Source organism: Wolffia australiana, chromosome 16, assembly GCF_029677425.1.
Source record: "Wolffia australiana isolate 7733 chromosome 16, ASM2967742v1".
NCBI lineage: Eukaryota > Viridiplantae > Streptophyta > Magnoliopsida > Alismatales > Araceae > Wolffia > Wolffia australiana.
In genome coordinates, this window is record NC_135850.1 from 8,148,585 (window position 1) to 8,171,055 (window position 22,471).

The 22,471-nt window shown below is 41.8% G+C and overlaps 2 protein-coding genes across 5 annotated transcripts; one reads left to right on the forward strand and one right to left on the reverse strand.

Annotated features, from left to right (window-relative positions):
• Positions 1-895: 895 nt before the first annotated feature.
• MBD8 (methyl-CPG-binding domain 8) lies at positions 896-18,422 on the forward strand. 2 transcript variants are annotated; one of them, XM_078588508.1, is made up of 4 exons: positions 896-1,760; positions 16,119-16,245; positions 16,324-17,682; positions 18,089-18,422. In XM_078588508.1, exons 1-4 carry the CDS (start codon positions 967-969, stop codon positions 18,161-18,163), a joined length of 2,355 nt encoding a protein of 784 aa, XP_078444634.1. In that variant the 5' UTR covers positions 896-966; the 3' UTR covers positions 18,164-18,422. The 2 variants fall into 2 exon arrangements, with proteins under 2 accessions (XP_078444634.1, XP_078444636.1); XM_078588510.1 differs by lacking the exon at positions 16,119-16,245 and having other exon boundaries at positions 17,208-17,682.
• Positions 18,125-19,958, reverse strand: LOC144713816 (melanoma-associated antigen G1-like protein). Of its 3 annotated transcripts, none has more exons than XM_078588511.1 (7): positions 19,801-19,958; positions 19,563-19,611; positions 19,199-19,469; positions 18,773-18,925; positions 18,587-18,692; positions 18,389-18,500; positions 18,125-18,294 (listed from the first exon to the last, which is right to left on the reverse strand). In XM_078588511.1, exons 2-7 carry the CDS (start codon positions 19,608-19,610, stop codon positions 18,262-18,264), a joined length of 723 nt encoding a protein of 240 aa, XP_078444637.1. In that variant the 5' UTR covers position 19,611; positions 19,801-19,958; the 3' UTR covers positions 18,125-18,261. The 3 variants fall into 3 exon arrangements, with proteins under 3 accessions (XP_078444637.1, XP_078444639.1, XP_078444638.1); XM_078588513.1 differs by having other exon boundaries at positions 19,223-19,469; positions 19,801-19,957; XM_078588512.1 differs by having other exon boundaries at positions 19,563-19,652; positions 19,801-19,947.
• Positions 19,959-22,471: the final 2,513 nt, after the last annotated feature.

A 22,471-nucleotide genomic window follows, 5' to 3' on the forward strand; every position in this document is an offset into this window, starting at 1 on the left:
TATATTATCAATATCTTAATCCAACTTATTAAACTCCACTCCCCTAAAAATATCTATCTAATGTCTTAAATCCTCCTAAAATTAAAATCCATCATAGGTACGTAATCTTCATTTATTTCATTAATCTCTTCTCCCTTCTACAATTTAGTGCCTTATATATATATATATATATCTCTTTTTCATCCTTCACATCATAATACATTGTACACGTATAATTGTGATACTTATTTAATCACTAAATCTTACATATAACAACCATATATATCTCTAAAAAGACTTAAAGACTTGATTGTAAATTGATCCATTGTTTCCATTTGCAATATTTTTATGCTAACCAATTTTAAAATTGTATCTTAGTTGGAAGAAATGTGGGAAAAAATGAATCAAATTGATATGTGAATCAAAGTCATAAAAAATGAATCAAAGTCATAAAAAATGAATCAAAGTCATACAAAATTCTGACAGATACAAACTTTGCTATTAGGGATTTTATTTAATTCTGTGGTTATTGGACATACTCAACAAATAAAAATGATACAAACTTTGCTATTAGGGAATTATGATACTCAACAAATAAAAGTTGGGAGTAGAAGTTCAGGACATACTCAACCAATAAAATTGTGTGTAAAACCAAATAAAATCAAGTAATATTTAGAAATTCTAAATTCACTCAGGACGGATAGGAGGGTCAGGTCCTCTCCACAAGGTTGTGGCTTCTACTTTAGACTTTGAAGATATTGGTTAGCCGATAATAAGAGCCGATAATAAGATAATTTTCTTCTCTAACTATTTTTTTTATTTTGTTTTTTTCTTGTTGCTGTTGAAGCCACAGCCCTAGCGCCATTTTGAAAAAATTGCGAAACTAGACAGAGATTTAATTAATCCCTAGAAACCCTAGCCGAGATTGTGACGACTTGGAACGGGGGCTGCGGGGGGGGAGACCCTTGGGCGAGCGCCGCGCTGGGGATGGTACCGGTGCTCGATCTGCGGTTGTTCACGCAGGCGGAAATCAACGAACTCGCCGGAGCCTCCTCGGACGCCGGGGACAGCCGCGGATGCGACGACGTCGTGATTCCGAAGATCGACCGCTCCGTGTTCAACGAGAGCGCAGGAAGCCGCAAGCAGACCTACTCGCGCCTCCGTCTCGCCCCTCGGAAGCCCCCCGAGTTATGTGGTACAGGTTCTTCGCCCTCGACTTCTCCCCCCGTCTCTGGACGGGGGCGTGGTCGCGCTAGCAGGCGCGGCGTTGGGCCCTCCTCCGGAAAGCCATTTTCTTTGTCAACAGCGGACGCGGATGGTGTGGGTGGCCGGGAGAATGGGCAGATTGTGCAGTTTCTTCGGCAACTTTTTGCAGAAAACGGCACTGAGATTCCAAGCGCCTCCGCAGCCGCTCCCGAAGATCGGAGTGATGACCTTGGAACGATACTTGGGAATGAAAAATTGGATCACGGAACAATGGGATCCCTGGATAAAAATAGTATAGTTATGAACTCGAACGGTCCTGCTGTGGACATGATTAGGCCCGAGAAAGAGGATTTCTTTGAGGAAGTTTTAGGGAGGATGACTCAGGGTCTTGTGACGGAAGAACAGTGCTTAGCCTTCCTCTGGAGATTGGATGGGAAGTGGGCAAGTAGCAGAAAGAGGAGGAAAATTGTGAGTGCCGCTCATTTCGGTGCTGGGTTCCCCAAGGATTGGCAGCTTTTGCTTGGACTCAAGAGGAGAAATGGAAATGTCTTTGTGCATTGCCGGCGTTACGTAAGGTTCGGGTTTCCATCTTTCCGTTCTTATTTCCGTTCACTGTAGAGCTCGTTATTTCCGTTCTTGTAATTACTAGGGACTGTTGTCATCCTGAGCATGTCAAGACATTAAAAATACTGAAGTCAATTTAAACTATAGTTCTCTTAAGAAGGCTTAACTTATTTATTTTTCATGATGGGGCCGATATGCTTGTCTGACCAGTCATCCTGTCTGTCCCCTGTAAATTGTTCTCTTTTATAATTTTTTTGTATTTCTGCCTAGACCTGTACCTCTGTACGGATGATTGTAAGACATACATTAAGAGTTGTAGCTTTGGTAGGAGAAACAGGTGTTGCCTATTAATTATCTCCATACTGTCGGTCCCTTTACAAAATTCTTCAAACGTGGTTATCACGTTTGGCCTCACCAATTCCCAAAACTCTTTGTAGCAGACCATCCACTTTGGCCCCCCTTCGCCATTGAGTCATTTAGTTTACTCCTTGACTTCTTCGTCTGGGAAAGTATGGATCGACTGTAGTTTGTGACCTGGACCCAATGTTCGTGCATCCAAACTGCACCACATCCACCGATTACGTCGTCCCTTCTAATAAATGGTGCAGAAGTGTTCTGCAACAGAACGACCCACCGACTGTGATTTGACATGCCCCTGGCTTCCTACATTTACTTTAAAATGTTGTTGATCTATCACCTCCGTTTGCTGTTAGATGGAATAATCTCATGTTTGTGTCCCGTGCATGTAGCCATAGTTGTCTTGAACTTATCTCCAGTCCATCTCAGGCTTCTTGTCTTCCTCTGCAACCACAACCCGCTCTTTCCTTTGCTGCTTTCTTCCTCTTCTTCCAGCTACTGAGTATTCTCCAGGTCATCGAGTTATTTGATCCTGTTCAAGGCCTCTTCTGATCTGCTTTCTGTTCTCATTTATGCTCTTGCGGATGTCCACGAGGTGGTGCCTGATGCCATTCGTGTATCATAGATCAAATATTATTCAATGAAATCCAAGTTGCAAGCATGACTAAGAGTTTATGATAGTGTTTGGATTTTTCAACAGGGAGATTGTATTCAAGGGAAGGATACTAAGAGTTGGGAGAAGAGTTATAGGGCAGAAGAAGATATGATGGAGAGGTGGATCAGTTCTCTCCCCCTTCTCTTGTTGCGGTAGGCTCCCGTGCTCCAGCCTCAGCTGTTAGCTGCCAACAATGAAATAACAAGTTCTTGATCTTCCCAGCTGGACCAGCCTTATTTATTGACAATTCACACGTCCAACTTGACTTAGCACTGTCTCTTGAAGGCGCATCAACGATACATTCTTGAAAAGAACGTTGCAATACTCCCCCCTTGGGCTTTTAACTTTTCCTCAAGTTGAAATGATGGAAAATATTTGCGCTGTTGGGACAAGGGCTCTCAGGTGTCTTCTGCTTTGGTCATGTTCCTCCATCAAATCAGCACCTCTTGTCCCGCCGTAGTGGACAGCTTCCGGGCAGACCTGCCATTCCCAATTGCGTGTAAGAATCTATGGCAGAGGTTGAATGATAGGAAAAGTTCCTAATGCTTTCTTGAGTAGTGATGCATGAAAGACAGAGTGAATGTTGACGTCCTTTGGGAGCTCGAGCTTGTATGCCCCCGAACCAATTTTTTTATCCTTATAGGGTCTAAAATATTTTGGACCTAGTTTTTCAAAGGGTTGTGTTGCCATTGACTGCATGCGGTAGGGTCTGATTTTGAGTAGAACCATCTCTCCTTCCTCAAACTGTTCATCACGACGATATTTGTTGGCTTGCCTTCACCATGGATTACGCTTTACTTAAGTGCAAATTGAGTGTTTGAACCATAGAGTCTCTTTCCTTTGGTGGTTTATCCAGGGAATTGAAGGTTGTAGGTGGAGATCCATATCTGAGCAATGTTGGGGCCTGTCGACCATTTAAAGCTTTAAAAAGAGACAAATTGATCCTTGAAGTATTATAGTTATATTCAGCCCAATGCAGCCACTTGTGCCATTTCTTCAGATTTTCTGACGTGAAGCACCTCAGATAGCATTCCAGATTTCTGTTGGTAACTTCGGATTGCCCGTCTGTTTCAGGGTGATACGATGAACTTAACTTCGATTGGGTGCCTTGTAGTCAGTGAAGTTCGTTCCAAAAGTGACCAGTAAAAGTTCTCCCACAGTCTGATATTATAGAATTGGGAATTCCATGCAGGCATATGATAGATTCTATTCAAAGAAGTACAAACGAAGGGGGACGCAGAGGGCGGGTCAATGGGCCATGAAAAGAGACAGATCTCTATAAAGAAGGGATGGTGAATCTGGTAAATCAACTTTTCCTTTTCTTGAAAGTGAAGTCCTTGACAGTTGATCTGGAGGGAGGAGCTTTGCCAGGGAGGAGCAGCCCAAATCTGAAGGAGTGTGAGCTCAAGAGATTGGAAGGAGGTTCAGAGAATAATCGTGAACAAAAATGGACACTTATTTTTCTCATAAAAATATTCCACATTTTCAAGATACGTTACATTGGCTTTTATAGCTTCTTAAACAAAGAGAAGTGACCGTTGAAGTCCAATGGTCATCTCATGACCGTGGGAGTCCAACGGTCACATTATACATGGGTTTATTAGCGGTCACTTATGGGCCCAATGGGCCTGTGGAACTAACACCCCCCCTCAATTTGGGTATAGATGTTGAACATGCCCAACTTGGACACCAATGACTGGAAGTGTGGGCCAGGGAGGCCCTTGGTGAAAACGTCAGCAACTTGCTCCAGAGTGGGGATGTAGTGGGGAACAATAAACCCATCATCAATGCTTTGCTTAATGTAGTGTCGTGCGACTCGGGCATGCTTGGTCCGTTCGTGTTGAACTGGATTCTTGGCCATGGCAATGGCCGATTCACTGTCAGAAAAAAGATGTATCCCCGTCCCAGGGAATAGATGTAAGTCTTGTAAAATGTCTTTAAGCCACATGCCCTCACAAACGCCCTTCTTCAAGGCACGGAGTTCAGCCTCTGCACTTGAGAGGGAGACTTCTTTCTGCTTCTTACTGCGCCAGGTAACCAAGTTACCTCCAATAAAGCTGCAATATCCCGAGGTGGACCGACTGTCCTCAAACAAGCCAGCATAATCAGAATCAGTGTAGAGAACTACACTCGGTTCCCCTCCTTTTCGAAACAGTAGGCCTTGCCCAATAGAGCCTTTAAGATAAGCAAGGATTCGATCTGCTGCGCCTTGATGTGACTCCCGGGAGTCACGCATAAACTGACTCAATGAGTTAACTGCAAATGCGATATCCAGACGAGTATGGTTGAGATATAACAATCTTCCAATAAGTCTCTGAAAAGACGTCTTGTTCACTGGGGCATCTTTGTCATGCTGTTCACCTTTCAGCTTAACATTGATGTCGACAGGAGTAGCAGCTGGACGACAATCTAATTTACCTGTTTCCCGCAATAGATCCAGGATGTATTTCTGTTGTGACAATATAATCCCCGTCTTGGTGTAGGCCACCTCGATTCCCAAGAAGTAGGTAAGGAGGCCGAGTTCTTTAATATCAAATGAGCTAGTGAGATATGCTTCAAGACTCTGAATTTCATCCACATCATTTCCCGTGATTATAATGTCGTCGACGTATACAATAAGAATGACGACCTTCCCTTGTGAACTATGCTTGATGAATGAGGTATGGTCTCCTTCACTCTGAAAGAATCCGGCAGAAAGCATGGTTTTAGAGAATTTTCCAAACCAGGCACGAGGGGACTGCTTGAGACCATATAAGGACTTCTTGAGATGACATACATTGCCCAAATTTTTACTTTAAGAATACCCTGGAGGTGGTGACATACACACCTCTTCTTCCAACTCCCCATGTAAGAAAGCATTCTTGACATCATATTGATACAACTTCCAATCAAACGAGGCTGCTAAAGCAATTAAGACTCGAATTGTATTTAACTTGGCAACAGGGGCAAAGGTTTCATTATAATCAATACCATATGACTGAGTATATCTTCGGGCGACTAGGCGAGCCTTATATCTTGCAATTGAGCCATCGGAATGATATTTAATAGTAAAAACCCACCTACTGCCGACCAGCTTTTTTTCAACTGGAAGAGGTCCCATTTCCCATGTACCATTTCTCTCAAGTCCTTCCATTTCCTCATCCATAGCTTTCTTCCATTCAGTGGACGACATGGCTTCTTTGACTGATTGAGGAACCGACACGGTCATTAGTGCTTGAATTATTTTATTATACTCAGGAGAAATCTGAGTATATGAAACATAGTTGCCAACTGGATACCGCTTTGTCTGTGTGCATGCCCTAACACCCTTGCTGACAGCAATAGACCAGCCACTGTTGCTGGGAATATCCTCATAAACTGTTTCGTCAGTTCTCGGCTGTTCCTCCTCCTGAATAGGACTGGAAAATGGATCTGCAGTATGCCGTTGACTCATGTTGGATGTTACAGGGATCTCTTGACTCCCATTGTCGCCGAGCTCCTGAACAATGGGGTCAAGATTTCCATCCAACCTGCTCTCTGAATCATAAAACATCCTTGCCTCATCAAAGGAGGCGTCTGCTGTAACGTAGAGTCGTTTTGAGCTGGGATGATAACATCGGTATCCCTTTTGAGTAGAAGAATAACCCAGGAATAAACACTTTAGAGCCCTGGGATCCAACTTTCCTGCATGGTGAGCATGTACATATACAATACAACCAAATATCTTGGCTGGCAGATTAGTCCTTAGACATAAATGAGGAAATTCAGAAGACACAAGATCAATTGGGGCAGAAAAATTCAGGGTTCTAGACGCAGTGCGATTTATGAGATGTGTGGCCGTTGCGACTGCTTCACTCCAGTATTGTTTGGGACAGTTTCCTTGAAATAAAAGGGCTCTGGCTGCAGACATGATATGGCCAATTTTCCTCTCAGCGAGACCATTCTGTTGAGGGGTGTTCACACACGAGGACTGATGCACAATTCCCTTATCTCCTAGATACGTTTTCACTTCTCCGGAAAAATATTCTTTAGCATTATCGGTCCTCAGCCTTCTTATTTTTTTGCCAAACTGAGTATTAATCATTTCGCAAAAGAGGGTAATGATTGATGGAACCTCAGATTTGGATTTCAGTAGATATACCCACGTATATCTAGTGAAATCATCCACAAACAGAATAAACCACCTGTGCTGGAAGAGGCCAGTGGTGGAACAAGGCCCCCATACATCACTATGAACACATTCAAATGCAGCGGAAGATCGATGATTTGAGGCAGGAAAAACGGTTCTTTTGTGTTTAGCAAATTGGCACGACTCACAAATCAGATTGTCAATGATGATCCCCTTAAACAGGTTGGGGTATACATGTTTCAAAAGAGGAAATGAAGGATGTCCTAGTCTCTGATGGAGGAGAATGACCCGTTCTTCACTCTTGGTGTTGTAGACCACCTTTTGGCTATCATCCTCCTCTAGGCCGTCTAGTAGAAGAAGTCCCCCTTCCTGTCTAACAGACGAAATCTTCTTCCCGGTGTCCTTTATGCACAAAAAACAGGAATCGGAGTCGAGGGTAAATCTCCATCCAGTGTCAACAACTAACTGTGTTAGGGAAAGTAAGTTTGCTTTCAATTCAGGTACGTGTAAAACATCCTTTAGTAGTACTCCTTTGATAAAAATGGTCCCTCTTCCTTCAACTCTTAAAATCCCACCATTAGCAGTGAAAACCTTGTGATCGCTGGAAACTAAGTCATATGATTTAAAGAAGGATCTTTGGGGTGACATGTGATCTGTCGCCCCTGAATCCAAAATCCAGGATGATGCTATAGGACTAATATTATTGTAAGTAGTGAAGGCAAAGTGCTCACCTGATCTAGCCAATGATGTGGAGCTTATCTTCTGTAGAATTTTATTCATCTCAGATTGGATGAGCTTTTGAATTTCGCCCCCATCATTGCTCTTCTTGGTGGAGGGATCTCCCCCTTCACTTGCAACATAGGCCTTTTTCTGGTTTCTGGGCACCCAGAGACCTTTTCGGATCTGCTCCTCCTTCCAGGCTAATTTCCTGCAGTCTTTTTTCACGTGGCCTTCCTTCCTGCAATAGCCACAAACGAGTGGTTCTGGAGGATTACCTTCCTTTGGAGTTACTTTAGGAGTCTGTGGAGGGGGCGCTGCAGAGCTTGAATTATTTCGTGGCTCACCCCTTTTGGCTAGGTGAGCTACAGAGGCAGGAGTAGTAGATTCTTCATCCTTAAGTATCAATTTTCTCCGACGTTCTGCTCCTTGCAGTTCGGAGACAGTTTCTGCTAGTGTCGGAAATCTTTCTCGATGTAGCAGTTGACTTCGCAAAATTTCGGATTCTGGGTTTAAACCCATCAGAAAGGTGAGTGTTCTCAACTTTACCTCTCGGAGATAGGATGGTGAATTCTTATCTCCAGTGGGCCAGAGAAGATCCAGTTCTCTCCAAATAGCCTTGAGCTTTGCTGAATATGAGGATATGGACATACTGCCTTGCTTCAGTGTTCTTTCCTGTTCCCGGAGGTAAAAAACGCGGAAGTCGCTGTGGGTCTCTGCACAAGATTTATTAATTTCTTCCTACAGATCCCGAACGCAGTCTGTAAGAAGGTAGTCGTCTCTTTGTTCGTCTTCCATATTCCGTATCATCCAATTTACAATGAAGGCCTCTTCCGACTCCCAAATATATAGTTTTCGATCATCTTCTGAAGGGGCATCTTCCGTTAGATGTTTGCCCAAATATGCAGCTTTGAGGGACCTTTGAGCGAGAGTAACCCATTTTTGCCCATTGATCCCATTATATTTCATATCCAGATCGGGTAATATCAACCCATTCTGGGTTGTAATATCTGCCTCCTTGGTAGTAGATATTGAGGTCTCTGATTCCCTTTCCAACATCTTGGATCGGGATTTACTTCCCATAGAATCTAAACAACTGGTAAACAAAGTTGGATGAATGAAGAATTACCGGCCAAAGCAGTTGATGATTACTGCTCGAAGAAGACACATGCGCCGAATGGATACGGCCCGTAGTCAAGAAAATCTGCCGAATGAATACGGCACCCAGCTGGAAGCAGTTTTCTGTTGAATCTCTTCTTGAAGAGAGGGATAGTCGCCGAATGGATACGGCCCACCGATAGTCGCAGAATCGCTTTTTCTTCAGTATTTGCGATCGAGACCGCAGAGAGCCACCGAGAACAGCTCCACGGCCGAAATCGGACTGATTTCCTTCAAAAGAAGGAAATGATCAAGCAATCTTGAAATAATGATCAAGCAGTCGAAGTGATTTCCGCTGAAGAGCAGCTCCCGCCAGAGAATCAATTTCCGTAAGGAAAGAATGCCAGAAAAACGTCGTAGGTTTGACGAGGACGATTTCCGCCAGAGAATAGATTTCCGCGGGAGAGCTTCCGAGTTCTCGCGGCCCTTTAATCCTTCGAAACGAAAAAATCTAGAATCCGCTCTGATACCATGTGAGCTCGAGAGATTGGAAGGAGGTTCAGAGAATAATCGTGAACAAAAATGGACACTTATTTTTCTCATAAAAATATTCCACATTTTCAAGATACGTTACATTGGCTTTTATAGCTTCTTAAACAAAGAGAAGTGACCGTTGAAGTCCAACGGTCACATTATACATGGGTTTATTTGCGGTCACTTATGGGCCCAATGGGCCTGTGGAACTAACAAGGAGCTTTGCTGACGAGGAGCTGTCTAGATCTGCCGCGATCCGCATTCACTGAGATACTATTGTCAAGATTTGAACTCACATTGGACATCAATGTCAGCTGGAATTTGATTATAAATGTTCATTGATACCATGGTGGTGTATCAGCGTACTATTCTCTTGAAAATATATCATCGATAGTTTTTGGAGAAAATGGATGTTTAAGGGCTATGTAATGAGCATAATTAATGAGGCGATCCGCCATAACCATGATGGTGTCAAAGCCATAATGTCATTCGGATGCATGCGCATCTGATAATAGCCTGATTTTGAATCTATTTTAGAAAAGATAGTCATCCCGTGTAACTCTTCAAATAACTCGTCAACCATTGGTATTGGGAATCTATTGGGAATCGTCGCCTGGTTAAGAGCTCTGTAGTCAATGCTGAGTCGAAATCCTCTTGCGAAAAAGTTGTAAAGCTGGACTTGCGAAAAAACTTTGGGAATGTCGAATAACATTCAAGTCCAGTAACTATTGTATCAATTCCTCCAAAATATTTGACTGAATATCTATATGGTCGTTTATTGATAGGTTGCGACCCTGGGATCAGACATATTTGGTGATCACAGTCTCTGACCGGTGGAAGATTCTTCGGTTGCTCAGAAACATAGGGATGATTACTGTTTAACCAATGCAAGAAATGATCGATTGAGGTAGGAAATACCTCTTGAGTAGGGGTGGTAAATTGCTCTTGGATTTCAGTAATTTGATGGATCGATGTCTTCCAATCTTGGTGAGCTTGATCAATTTCAAATTGAGAGTATCTGACTGTGTTCAATTCCGGATCGGAGATGATAGTATGAATCTAGCCTTCCCAACAAAACTTGAGCATTAAGTGATGATAATTACAGTGAAACCACCCTAGTGTTTTTAGCCAAGGTATCCCGAGGATCAAGTCAGAGCTTCCAAGTGGGAAAGGAATAAAGTTCTGCTTGGAAACCAAACCTTGAAATGTAATAGGTAGATTAAGACAGATCCCATCTGTCTGTCTGCAAAACCCATCACCAAGGGCAATTCTGAACTTACGATAAGAATGAATTTGAATTTTTTGCTCTGGATCACTGTTGGTCTAATAAAATTGTAAATGGCACCTCCATTAAGGCTGGTTACCCTTTGATTGAAAAGCTCACCCCATAATCTGAATGAACAATAAGCTTGCCACCAACGAGTGGCCCTTCATCCTATTGCATTAGGTCTTCTTCAGTAATGGGTTGATCAACCTTGTCAGTGTCTTCCTCCAACATGTATTTTACTAAGCTTCTTCTGGCAATGATGCCCTGGGGTGTACTTTTTTGTTGCAGTTATAGCAAAGCCCCCTTTCTTTTTGCTGTAGAAATTCTTCTGTGGATAATCTTGTAAGTTTCTTCTCATTCCCTTCCTGGGAAATTTGGCTTCGCTTCGTAGCTTGCACGTTCTTGGATGCTAGAAGGGTGTTTGTCCATCCCCTCGCAGAGAATAGTTGGGTCTTGGCAGGTTTTGTTGGAGGGTCCTGCAGTCAGGCACTCTTGCTCATCTAGGAGAGCAAGATTTCTTTCAGCTTCAATGGAGAAGTCCATAATTTCCTGAATTCCTTCTGGCCGATATTTATTTAGCTCCACTCTGGCCTCCGGCTTGGGCCCTCTAAGTTATGCCGTTTCTTGAATGTCTGATGGTATATGAGATAGGACTGCCACCATATCTTTGACTCGGATCTATACTCTGAAACAGTACCTGTTTGTCCGAGGTTCATAAGTTGTGTGCGTAGGGTTCTTGTATAGAAATCGTATCGCTTCTCAAAATGTTGAAGAAAATGAGCCAATGATTGAGCCCAAAGTTTTCCTCCGTGTATATAAAACAGCCCTGAGCTGGTCCCTCCATATGTAAAGAGACCAGTTGCGGCTTCTCGTCTGTCAACCGATTAATATTGAAGAAACGTACAACGCAATTCATCCAGATTTGTGCGTTAGAACCATTAAAATAAGGTAGATCACCCTTCCCGAAGATAACTTTTTGCTCCGTAACAGAATCTTGATTCTGTTGGACCCGTCCATACCTTGTTGATTCACGTGGTTTATCTCTTGATGATGAGGCTGTGTTAGCCTCCAACTTCGAGTTCATAGACTGAAGTTGTTGAAGAATGCCCGATAGAATTTCCGCTGGAACGGGAATTTCCTTGCATCTTGACTTCTCCTTGTCAGTTTGATCCGCCATGTCGCTTGATACCAATAGATCCGCGGATTATCTTGCTGTGATACCTGTTGATATTTCGATGAACAATTGTCAAACAAGAGAATGTTTCAAATTCACTGATAGTCCAAGAATAGGCAATGTAGCTTGAAGAACTATAGAAATTGGATAGATTTTGACGGCTCCTTCCTCCAGGTAGAAGCTCCTTCATGATCTTGTGTGGCTCCTCCTCTCAGGTGAAGTTCCTCCCTCCGGATCAGCAGTTTGATGTCGATCTTCTGCTGCTCCAGCCCGCGACCTTTAACCGCCGATGACGCTTCAAGAAATGAATAATACACCCTCCATACCTTGGTTGCCTCGTTATTTATAGGGATGGGGCACTGTGGTTTTTTGAACTGGTCTACAGCCCGTTGACCAGATCTAGTTTTCCTCCTTTGTTACTTCTTGGAATATAGTCTATCAACAGGCTAGCCCACGAGGTCGAGGGCCTCATGGCATCATGGTCCGCGAGACGGGTTATCAGATAAGGGAGGGGTTGGCCAGGTGGTGAGGCGAGTTAGTTATCTCCACATGTAACTCCGGGTGGTTACAGCTTGGTTGGGTGACCGCCTTAAATAGCTTTTCAAAAAAAATAATGCTGGACTAGTAAAACAGCTGTTTTATGATCTGTTTTATGGTCCAGCAGCTTTTTAGGCAGGCTTTCTATAACATCTTTGTGAAGGTGAGAATATCTGTAGTGTCGTATTTTGACAGGTTGGTATCCCAGAATTAAGTGTATTTGGTGATCACAATTCCTTTCTGGGGGTAAGGTTCTTGGTTTTTGGAATACTAGCAGGAATGCATGTTGCAACAACTGAAGATAAGGATCTTCAGTGAAAGATTATATCTCTGTTAATGGTGCGAGTATCCCTCTATTAATCCAGTTGGTCTTCTCGATGGAATTTATCCATTGTGTTTCTTTCTCGTCAAATGCACAATGCCGATATCCGTTTAACGCTGGGACAGCATTGATGGTAATGATTTGATCTTGCATCAAAATTTTCGTACTCAAATGGTGGTAATTACACTGGCACGACCCCAAAGTTCTCAGCCAGGAAACTCCCAAGAAAACATCCACACTGCCCAAAAAAATGGAATAAGATTCTACGCGAAGCAAAATCCCTGCATATTGGTTAAGACATCAATACAAATTCCGGAAGTTTGTGTCAACGGCCCATCTCCCAACTGGAACCCCAAATACGCCGGACCAACTTTTGGCAGATAAAACTGTAAGTAGCCCCTCCATCTATCAGCACCTTCAGATAAAACTGTGATTTTATGTTGTTGAATATGACCTCATACCTTTAGTGATTGATCCATGTACTTGTGGACGCATCGCCTTCAGAACAGGATGATTGGCCATAAGTGCCCCATCATAAGTGGGATTTTCATCCAATTGCATAATGTCTTTTTCATCCAATAGGCAGAGATTTCTCCTCTTCGTCTTCTTGCAACATTTGTGTCCCGGCATGTAAACTTCACCACAGCTGTAGCACAATCCTTTTCTTTTCTTTGCGTGAATTCTTCTGGTGAAAGGGGGGTCGGCTTCCTTTTGCCTTGCCTTGCTTCATTATCTGCTTTAGTAGGTTGATTTCTCACTCCTTGCCCATGTGTAGATCCCTGCCTGATCATATAATTATGTGATAAGATCAAAGAACAAAACAGTTCAAATAGACTCTCTTGTTCCAGCGAGAACCAAATACGGAAATTCGGATCAAGAACCAAGTGAACGAAATAGAGTTCCACCAGAGGTGGTAATAGTTTGCATACAAATGAAGAAATGAAAGATAAGTGAACCAGGATTTCTCGATCCCATCTGCACGCAGGCCTCTCCTGCTCTCAAACCTTTCCCATGTGCTGACGGGCCTCAACAACTTCTTGAAAATGAGACTCTGTCCTGTGGGCTGCTCCAGGTCTTTATTTATAGGGCTGTTGACCCTATTACTGTCCATGGGCTGACATGGCATGGCCAGAGTGGTTAAATCTTCTTCATTTATATTTTCTTGAAAAGTGCTTATCGTTATGATTGGAATTGGTTATTAAATTTGACCTCCCTGTGGATTTACTATAAGAACCTGGAGAATGCTTTTAGCTTCAAGGGAGTAATCCATAATTTCCTGAATTCCGTTAGGCTTGTACTCATTTAACTCAACTCTAACATCAGGCTTTAATCCTCTGGGATAAGCTGTCTCATGCACATCAGATGGTAAGTGAGATAAAAAAGCTGCCGAATTCTCGTTATCTGCCCTGTAGTCACAAACTGATCCAGTTTGATTAAGGTTCATGAGTCATTCACATAAAGACTTAGAAGAAAACCCATATCTGCGTTCGAAATGCTGTCTAAAGACCAGCCATTGATCAAAACCGAAAATTTCTTCGGTATAGATGAACGAACCTTGTGCCTGACCTTCCATGTGAAGAGAAAATAAATGTAATTTTTCGGAATACAGAATTCTGTGTACCTTGAAAAAGCATTCGACACAGTTTAATCATATCTGAGTATGAGTGTGATACAAGTCGATTCTTTTCCAAGCGTTACCAAAGAAGGAAAAGAAAGCTCAACCTTTAAAGATCGGAAAAGATAAAAATAAAGGGGGGGGGGCGGCTGGAGAAGGGGAGCGTAGTTTTTTCAAGATTCAGTTGCAGTCAGCATCTGTAGACTGGAGAGCAGGATTTGGCCTGCGATCCAGAGGGGGAGCTCGTCTCTCCTTAGTGTTCTTCATCCTTCTTCTCTACTCCACTTCACCACCTTTCCAATCATCAATTTTCCGCATTCACTTCTACCACATTTCACGTTCTTCATCGGACGACTTGCTCCTGTTGGAAATTCTGGAACAATTCTCGTATTTTGGTTAGTTCTTTGTTTGGGATTTGAACGAGATCCTCATCATAGTGCAATTAAAGTATGGTAGATCACCTTTTCTGAATTCTGTACGAGTATTTTGATTTGTTGGGACCTGTCCATACCTCTTATTTTTATCTGGAGTCGATCTAGAGTCGCCTGGAGCCGGATCTTTGAGTTACATGTACATTTTTTCAACTCCTGTAACTTGTGCGAAAGGACTTCTGCAGTGTCTCTTTCATCGGGAATTACTTCCTTTCCCTTCTCAACTGATTTTTCCATATCTTCTTGAACTTTCTTGATTGTGACACAATCAAGATCTAAAAATGTGCTATGAGAACTAAACTGTTCTTGAAGAATAGGTGTACCTCGTACAGAGGTTGGCTTGGCGTAGCTTGGATTGATTGATCTTCCTAGAAAATCACCTGTAGATAAACTGTAGCTATACACGGTAAATCAGAAAACTTGTAGCTGAAAAGATCCTCATCCACTTCACCTAACAGTTCGCAGAAGATCGTCACCACTCTCATAACAATTGATACCGTTCAGGTATCGTAGATCAAATATTCAATGAAATCCAAGTTGCGAGCATCCACTTTTGATGATAGTGTTTGGATTTTTCAACAGGGATATTGAATTCAAGGGGAAGTTACTGAGATTTGGGAGAGAGTGATAGGGTGGAAAAAGATATGATAGATGGAAAGGTGGATCAGCTCCCTCCCTTCCCTCTTTGGTCGCAGAAGGCTCAGCTGTCAGCTGCCAACAATGGAATAACAACTTCTTGATCTTCCCAGCTCTCGCATGTCCGATTTGATTTTGCGCTGTCTCTTGAAAGGGCATGGATGATACGTTCTTCAAAAGAACGCATCAGTGCCGCAGCCCGTGAACTCTATCGGCTAGTGTTTTTGTTGCAGATCTGAGTGGGGTTTGTGCTGACCACATTCTCTCTACCTCGTCCTTGAATCTGGCCACCTGTAGTCATGACCTGTCTAGCTTGAAATAGGTTGGCCTTCTGTTCCCCTCGTTTCCAGCCCACACCAGCTCTACTGAACACAAGTCTGTCCAATGTCAACATCCTGTTGTGGCCAATTGTGCTCTACCTTATATAAATGCAGTTAGTGGCTCCCATTTCGAGCGACGACTCTGAAATGGAAGCCCAAAAATCCTCCCAGTCGATGTCTCTCCCTCCAGTATCGTTCAGTCGATCCCAGTCAATGTCACATCAGAGTCACCTCCATCTGTATTGGGCACCCTTTGAATGTGCCCACCAGATCAGCAAACTCTCTCCGCGTGACATTTGCTGGACTGTAGACCAAGGCTACAATCATTCCGAAATTGACGTTCTGATGTTTCAGGTTGCTGCAACTATCCTCTTTATTTTATATCTCCCCCTGTCAAAGTTAGAGTATTGGCGTTAAATGCAGAGATATTTCTTAATTCGTTGGTCATGGTGTTTTCCTGCGTATGATATCAGCAATGTTGTCATGCAACCCGACTTTTCACAAAAAAAAATCATCCAATCCCTAAGTCTACGTTTTGAGTGGTGATAATGTTTTTGAGTATGCTAGTCAATTGACATCTTAATTTTAATTATTCCAGTCCTATAGGGGAGGAATTTGAAACTTTCAAAGAAGTTTCCTCATATATGTTCTCTTCCTCTGGATTTCAAGAAGCCAGACCTGCACAAGCACTCCAAAACACTGCTGAGAGGCCTGGGAATGATCAGGTAATCTTATTTTCACGGAAAAACCATGCAATCTTACAAACCTTTGTCGATACTTTAGTTTTTTATTTTTTATGGCAGGCTTTAGGTTCTAATTTTCTAGAAAATATGGAAATATTAAGTCAACATTCGGTCTCAACTACATTACCAGCTTCATCTATTCTATATGATGCTGGGACCCAGACTGTTAACCTTGGTGTTGGGAACCCATTAAAGCTCGAATCTCTTTGTCATCGAAGATGTGAGAAATGCAATATTTCTTTTGTTGATGAGGTCTCCAAAGCGCAACATCTTGTGGCATTTCATAAACGGGGAAGAAAGAGATGCAGTCCTGGCAAACCCATTACAGAAGGGGTCATTCTGAGAGACAGTAAATTTGAGTGTCAATTTTGTCATAAGTTATTCACCGAGCGAAGACAGTATAATGGGCATGTTGGAGTTCATGTGAGATGTAATGATATTACAAATTGTCATTCGCCGTTTGTGTTAACCGAAGGTATGAATTCTTCCGAACTCAATGAGGAAAGTAGTGCCAGCAGAGATGATCTTCAAGCATATCCAGTTCATAAGATTGATACCTTTCACAATCATGTGAATGATGCCGTCAATGGCACAGCTAATGAGCTCGCTATAATATGTCAAGAAAATGAATACGAGGGAGCTGAAGTCAGTAGAGTAGTTGGCATGCATTTGGCGCAGGACAACGAAAAGAAGTTGAAATCTTCAGGTGACGTCAGAAACACTGTCCAAGATGAATGCATTTGTTTCAACGAAAGTCCTCGACATGTTGTAACTAAAGTTGATGGTTGTCCAGCGATTGAATCGGAAATCATGTGGAACAAGTCTGATAATTTTGAGCCCGGAAGCAGCAGTCTTCACAATGGCGATTCCCCTTACATTTCTTTAAGTGATGCTGGAATATTCAACGGCGAAAGATACTCATTTTATGATCCATCTAATTGCAGAAATGGCGGACAAATGCAAAAAGAGGGCACTCTGGCGCTTCATGGCTATGCTCCCATTGTTGTATCATTAGAATTTTCAGGACATAATGAACGCGGCAGTGATGAGAACGGCAACAGAAACTCAGATGAGCCAGAAACGGGAGTCAAATCCGGAGCTGATGAGCATTATGAGACAATTGTTCAAACACAAATCGATCAGGATAAACTTTGCATCTCCAAGGATAGATATCCGGAATCTGCAAATCGTAGCATTAATGTTTCAGACATGGTTGCCATGGTGTATGAAACTGATTCACTGGATCTTCATTGCTGGCCGACAAAGAATGACATTGTGATGGATGATCTGTTACTTGATCAGGACTCCTTGTTTGGCATGTCGGGTTGCAATCGCGAAGGGAACAGATTATGTACCCAGTCAGCCACCTCACAGATGCAAGTAGACGGAATATCAGTTGATCGTACCATTACGTTTAAGGTATCAATTGCCCTTTCACAGCCTTCATCTCATTCCCATAAATTAAAGTGTTAAAAGAAAAAGTGTTTTCTATGTTTTTTCCCAGAAAATTATGATTCTAATGAGCCATTGTTCAAGTTTTACTTTTATCTAAAATGCCACTTCTATAGGATCCAATTTGAATCTTTCGGCTGAAAAATGCATGGGAAAAATATATGGGCAACCTTACAAGATTTGACCTCCATTTTTTTTTTTCATGAGCAAAGAAAGTTCACTTCAAAGAAAGTTCACTTTTTGAAATAAGAATATTTCAAAAAAAAATTGTGGTTCTTATTTCAAAAAAAAATTTATGTGGTTATTTTTCTTATCAGCCGCGCCGAGTCTTCTGCTAATATTTTCTGGTTTCACGTATGTTGACAACGAACAGGATGATCCCAGAAACGACCGTCTCGGAGAAGAAATAGACGGAATTTTTTCTCAGGCATTGATCCCAGAGACTTGACATGACGGTAAGCGTTTAAGAAATTTATATGGCAAGTTTTCTGGATTTCTTCCTGGACCGCAGATTATAAAAAAAAACGTTCTACACTGTACCCTCTCCTAATTTGGGTCAGGAGCTCCATTATCTGCCATCTGAAATCAGACGAGCTCGATGAGCCCAATAATAAAGAGGAATTTCCTCTAGTAGCATTTGTTAGAAAAAGAATTGTAAAAACATTACGCTGACCTGTTCAATGCAGTTCTTGTGCTTTTCGAAGAAAGGTTGGTCCAATGCCCTCTCGGCAAGTTCGTATATCAGGGCATTACCTTCTGTGCCGGCTTTAACCTTTTGCAAGTACCTGATCATCCATGGGTTATATTAATAGATAATTTGTCATAGAAATTATACATATAATTATACTGGTATGTCTAATATATCTGAAACCTTTGCTGGACAAGAGACTCCAGCGCATGTTTCATGTTCCCAAAAATCGGGTGCTTTTCATTATTTTCATCTAGTCCCAGCCGCATTAGATGATGCCAAAGGTCTTCTGCAGACCAGATCAGGCATGCATAAAGTTGGTTAATTGACGAAAATGAGTCGTAAGATCGTGATGATGATGGTGTGCACCTGATGAGATTCTGCCGCCGGCGAGATGAACGAGACTGACTACAACAAAAACAAACCCAGTGATGTGTGCATTTTCTCTATTTTCCACGTACTTTTCGTAAATATCATCCTGCAGTTTGCTTACAACGATATATGACTTTTGTTCTCCTGTACCTGGAGACAACATCAAAAAGTGGCCAAAGGTATGATGGCTGCTCCATGAGGTGTGAACCGCTAAATCTATCGTTAGATAAATATTCAAGAAAGCAAACTGCTGTATCTATTATTAGACAGATAGACAGACAGACAGATAGATAGATGGATGGATGGATGGATGGATAGATAGATATCCAAGAAAGTCAACCGGGTTAAAACGCATGGAAATCCAGGGCTGTGGGAATTAAAAAATTATGACTCACTGTAACAAAAATAAAAAATAAATAAAACCAGGATAGAAGTGTGCAGACGGACTCGGCCGAGAAGCCTGAGGCTGCGTCGCTGATGATGCGCGAGTTCTTTGAATTTCTCTTAGGTCGTATCCAAATATGGAAGCGAGCTTGCTGCGGGCTTCGTTGACGATGAACGCAGGAAGTGATCTCTGACGGTAGTTTCTGGTTATCAGCTGAGTCAGGTCTCCCCTTTTTATCGGGCAGCCCGACGATTGATGCGTCTTGAACAAGACGCAGCGAACAACTTCTGCAACTAATTTGTCCTTTTCCTAGAATAAAGAAAGGTAGAAAAATTAGGGCAAGAACGCGGCTCATTTCCGTTGGTGATCCGAGAATACGGGCGAGCCTCAACCCCGCAGCACCTCCTCAGAAATGCCGACTTGAGAAGCCCCCTGAGAGAGATCCGCCATCCTGCAACCGATGGAATGTCTGACTCCTATTAGGTGGCAGCCCTGATCACGGGAAGAGATCAGAATGCGAGGCGGAGAACCCTAATATATCTGCGGCTTCGTCCGACATCGCGAAATCGCTTCTCCGAACTCTTACGGAACAGAACTGCGGGAAAAGATAGTAAGGTCGATATGAGAAAGGAGACGCTACCTGATATTGCTTGCCGTTTGCAGCCTGTATCGTTTGTCCGGAGCGGGAGGACGAGAACGAAGCTCTGCTCTCGATCCTCTAGGAAATGACCATTGATGTGGAAAGTCCTCCGGTGTTTGCTTCAGACGCCCACGAAGATGAAATGACCACTACTTAAAAGGGACACCGTAATATATTCCTAATGAATTAAAGCATATTAATATCCGCGTAAAAAAGAAATATCAATCTTTGTTTTTAGTGCACGCTAAAACCAATATCCGGTCGAAATCCGGACGTTTTCTGATTTCGAATATCTTTCTGATTTATTGGTTCAAAAAGATGATATTTTTACCTGTGGAAAATCTAAAAAAGTTTTCTGTAGTATAAAAAGATGATATTTTGTACTAGGACAGACTAAGTTTGATATTATAGGTTGGATTACGGTTTTGTCAGTAACAAAGCTACTGCAAGTGAGACGAGGACTGATAATGGTACCAATATTGTTACTGTAGCAACTGAGATCCGACATTGTCATCCAGCATCAGGAAGGATATCGCTATGGACGGAGATCGGAGCCCATTTCTGAGATCCGGTTCTGCATCCATACCGATATCGTCTTCCTATATCGGGGTTGGGACAGGCGCACATTATTCTACATCTTTGAACTCCACATCATTAGCCGCGTCATTTGCCAATGACGAATTCAATATAAAAGCCTTGAAGTGTACCACAAACATTTCGATATTCAATCAAATGAAATCAAGTCTGATATTTGAGTATGACTTCATTGAGATGTAAGCAAATTATTATTTTATATTTAATTAGATATTGAAGTTGCATTATCTTGATCAAATTTAGTAATTTTTTTAATAACTCCAAATTAATATTAAATAAAAAAAATAAAAAGTAAGAAAACCATTTTGAGGGAAAGCAATGACTCAAATCAATAAACACTTGGTGAAATTTTCCTTGAAAAAGGCAGATGATGGTTCACATATAGATTAATGTATAAACATAATTTATGATTGAATCATTTCAAACAATTTATAAATAAAATTCTCACCAAAAAGTACAGAATTGATGGAATGTTAGTCCGCGAAAAAAACTTGGACATTGTCCACTTTTAATTTTTGTAGAGACAAAGTTTTTTTAGATTATATTTTGTTTTTAATAAATATTATGGTGAAGATCAGATTATAAATATCATACGAGATTACTTTGATAAACCTTTATTTGCAATAATTAGGTTATTATTATTATTGGGTTTTAATCAAAATTATGATTCAAGTTTATGATAAGCAATTTAAAAACAGAAAATTAACCTAGATGATAATAAAAAAGGTAGGGTGTCAACTTCTCACCAGTTTATCTTCGCATAGAGCTCCATATTCCAGCCCAAGTCACGAACTCTTATAAATTTTTTCATTTACTCGATTTAGGCAAGGCCCAGCTTTCCGACACACATAATATCTTAATTTTGGCAAAACTTTTGGCACAACATGAATTTCTGCCCTTTAAAAAAAGAAACATATATTTATTGGATATGTAAACAAACCCAGACAACAATGTAATTCAAAGGCGCAGATTTTGTGTGTTCTCGAGGTAAAGGGGTCATTTTGGTAGTATTAACGTGCACCAAGTGCCTCCCACATCTCAAAATTATGACATGAGATCTGCCAATATGCAATCTGTTGGGTTCTACAGGCCTAGATCTGAATGAAGAGGAGGATTCCAGGTAGCAGAAACTCAAAATGAAATCCTAACGTCATTGCCAAAATTATTGAATCGAAGTACCTGCGCACAGATCACATCCTCGATTTCTTGGGTTTTTTTAGAGTGAGACGAGTCGAGCTGCTCAAGTGAGCACCCTCTAGAAATATACACGCAGTTCTCGTCACATCGGATCTCCTCTTATCACTGACGAGCCCTATTCAATCTCCATCGCCATTGTTACGTCGTCCCAATCACATCGGGAATGGAGAAAAAGTGTGGGGAGGGGAGAAGAAGGGGAAGGCCCCTGAATTTCATTCTGGGCCTTCCCCTATTTATATTAAGTGGGTATTTTTTATAAGAACCCCAAAAACTTAAGTATATCTTCTAACATCTAAAATTCCTTTTTGCGTATGACCGTCTAGGCCCGTGCATCAGTCTAGCTAATGACTTTACCGCCCAGTAACCTTTATTGCCTTCCAAATTAATTAACTATATCATCATATGGATTAATTAACGTCGGATCAATTTAACCCAATGGATAGGTTGAGTTTCCAACACATGGGGTGCCAAGCTACACATCGTGTTCTAGAAGATACAAAGAAGTGTGTATCAACTCACTCATGGAACACGTTCATCATCGATTACCGTGTACGTAATATCCCTCATCCACTTGGCTCTCCTAGAACGATTTAGGGTATGGTCAAATGTCAAACCTAATCAGTCATTTGAGTTAGTACTAATGTGTTTGGAAATCATGAGAGAACTCTTCTCCCAATATTTCACTACCTTGGCCAAGGACTTCATTGCATCATCTTCCTTGGGCTGTCATATCTTATGTAGAGGGTGGAAGATCCCATCTTGACCACTCAATCGTCTTCATGAATTTCTTTATGCACCTCATATAAGACAATTTAATTTCCCATGATTATAATTCCAAGTATACTACCAAGACAAGGTTATGATATCATTATGAATCAAC

Bases quoted from the DNA above. Each gene is read 5' to 3' on its own strand.
- MBD8 (XM_078588508.1), top strand. From the start codon at position 967: ATGGTACCGGTGCTCGATCTGCGGTTGTTCACGCAGGCGGAAATCAAC. The intron at 1,761-16,118 runs GTTCGGGTTTCC...TAATTATTCCAG, and splicing joins CATTGCCGGCGTTACGTAAG to TCCTATAGGGGAGGAATTTG. The intron at 16,246-16,323 runs GTAATCTTATTT...TTTTTATGGCAG, and splicing joins AGAGGCCTGGGAATGATCAG to GCTTTAGGTTCTAATTTTCT.
- LOC144713816 (XM_078588511.1), bottom strand. From the start codon at position 19,610: ATGGCGGATCTCTCTCAGGGGGCTTCTCAAGTCGGCATTTCTGAGGAG. The intron at 19,470-19,562 runs GTGCTGCGGGGT...TCTTTATTCTAG, and splicing joins AAGTCGGCATTTCTGAGGAG to GAAAAGGACAAATTAGTTGC. The intron at 18,693-18,772 runs GTGCACACCATC...TCTGGTCTGCAG, and splicing joins CGGCGGCAGAATCTCATCAG to AAGACCTTTGGCATCATCTA.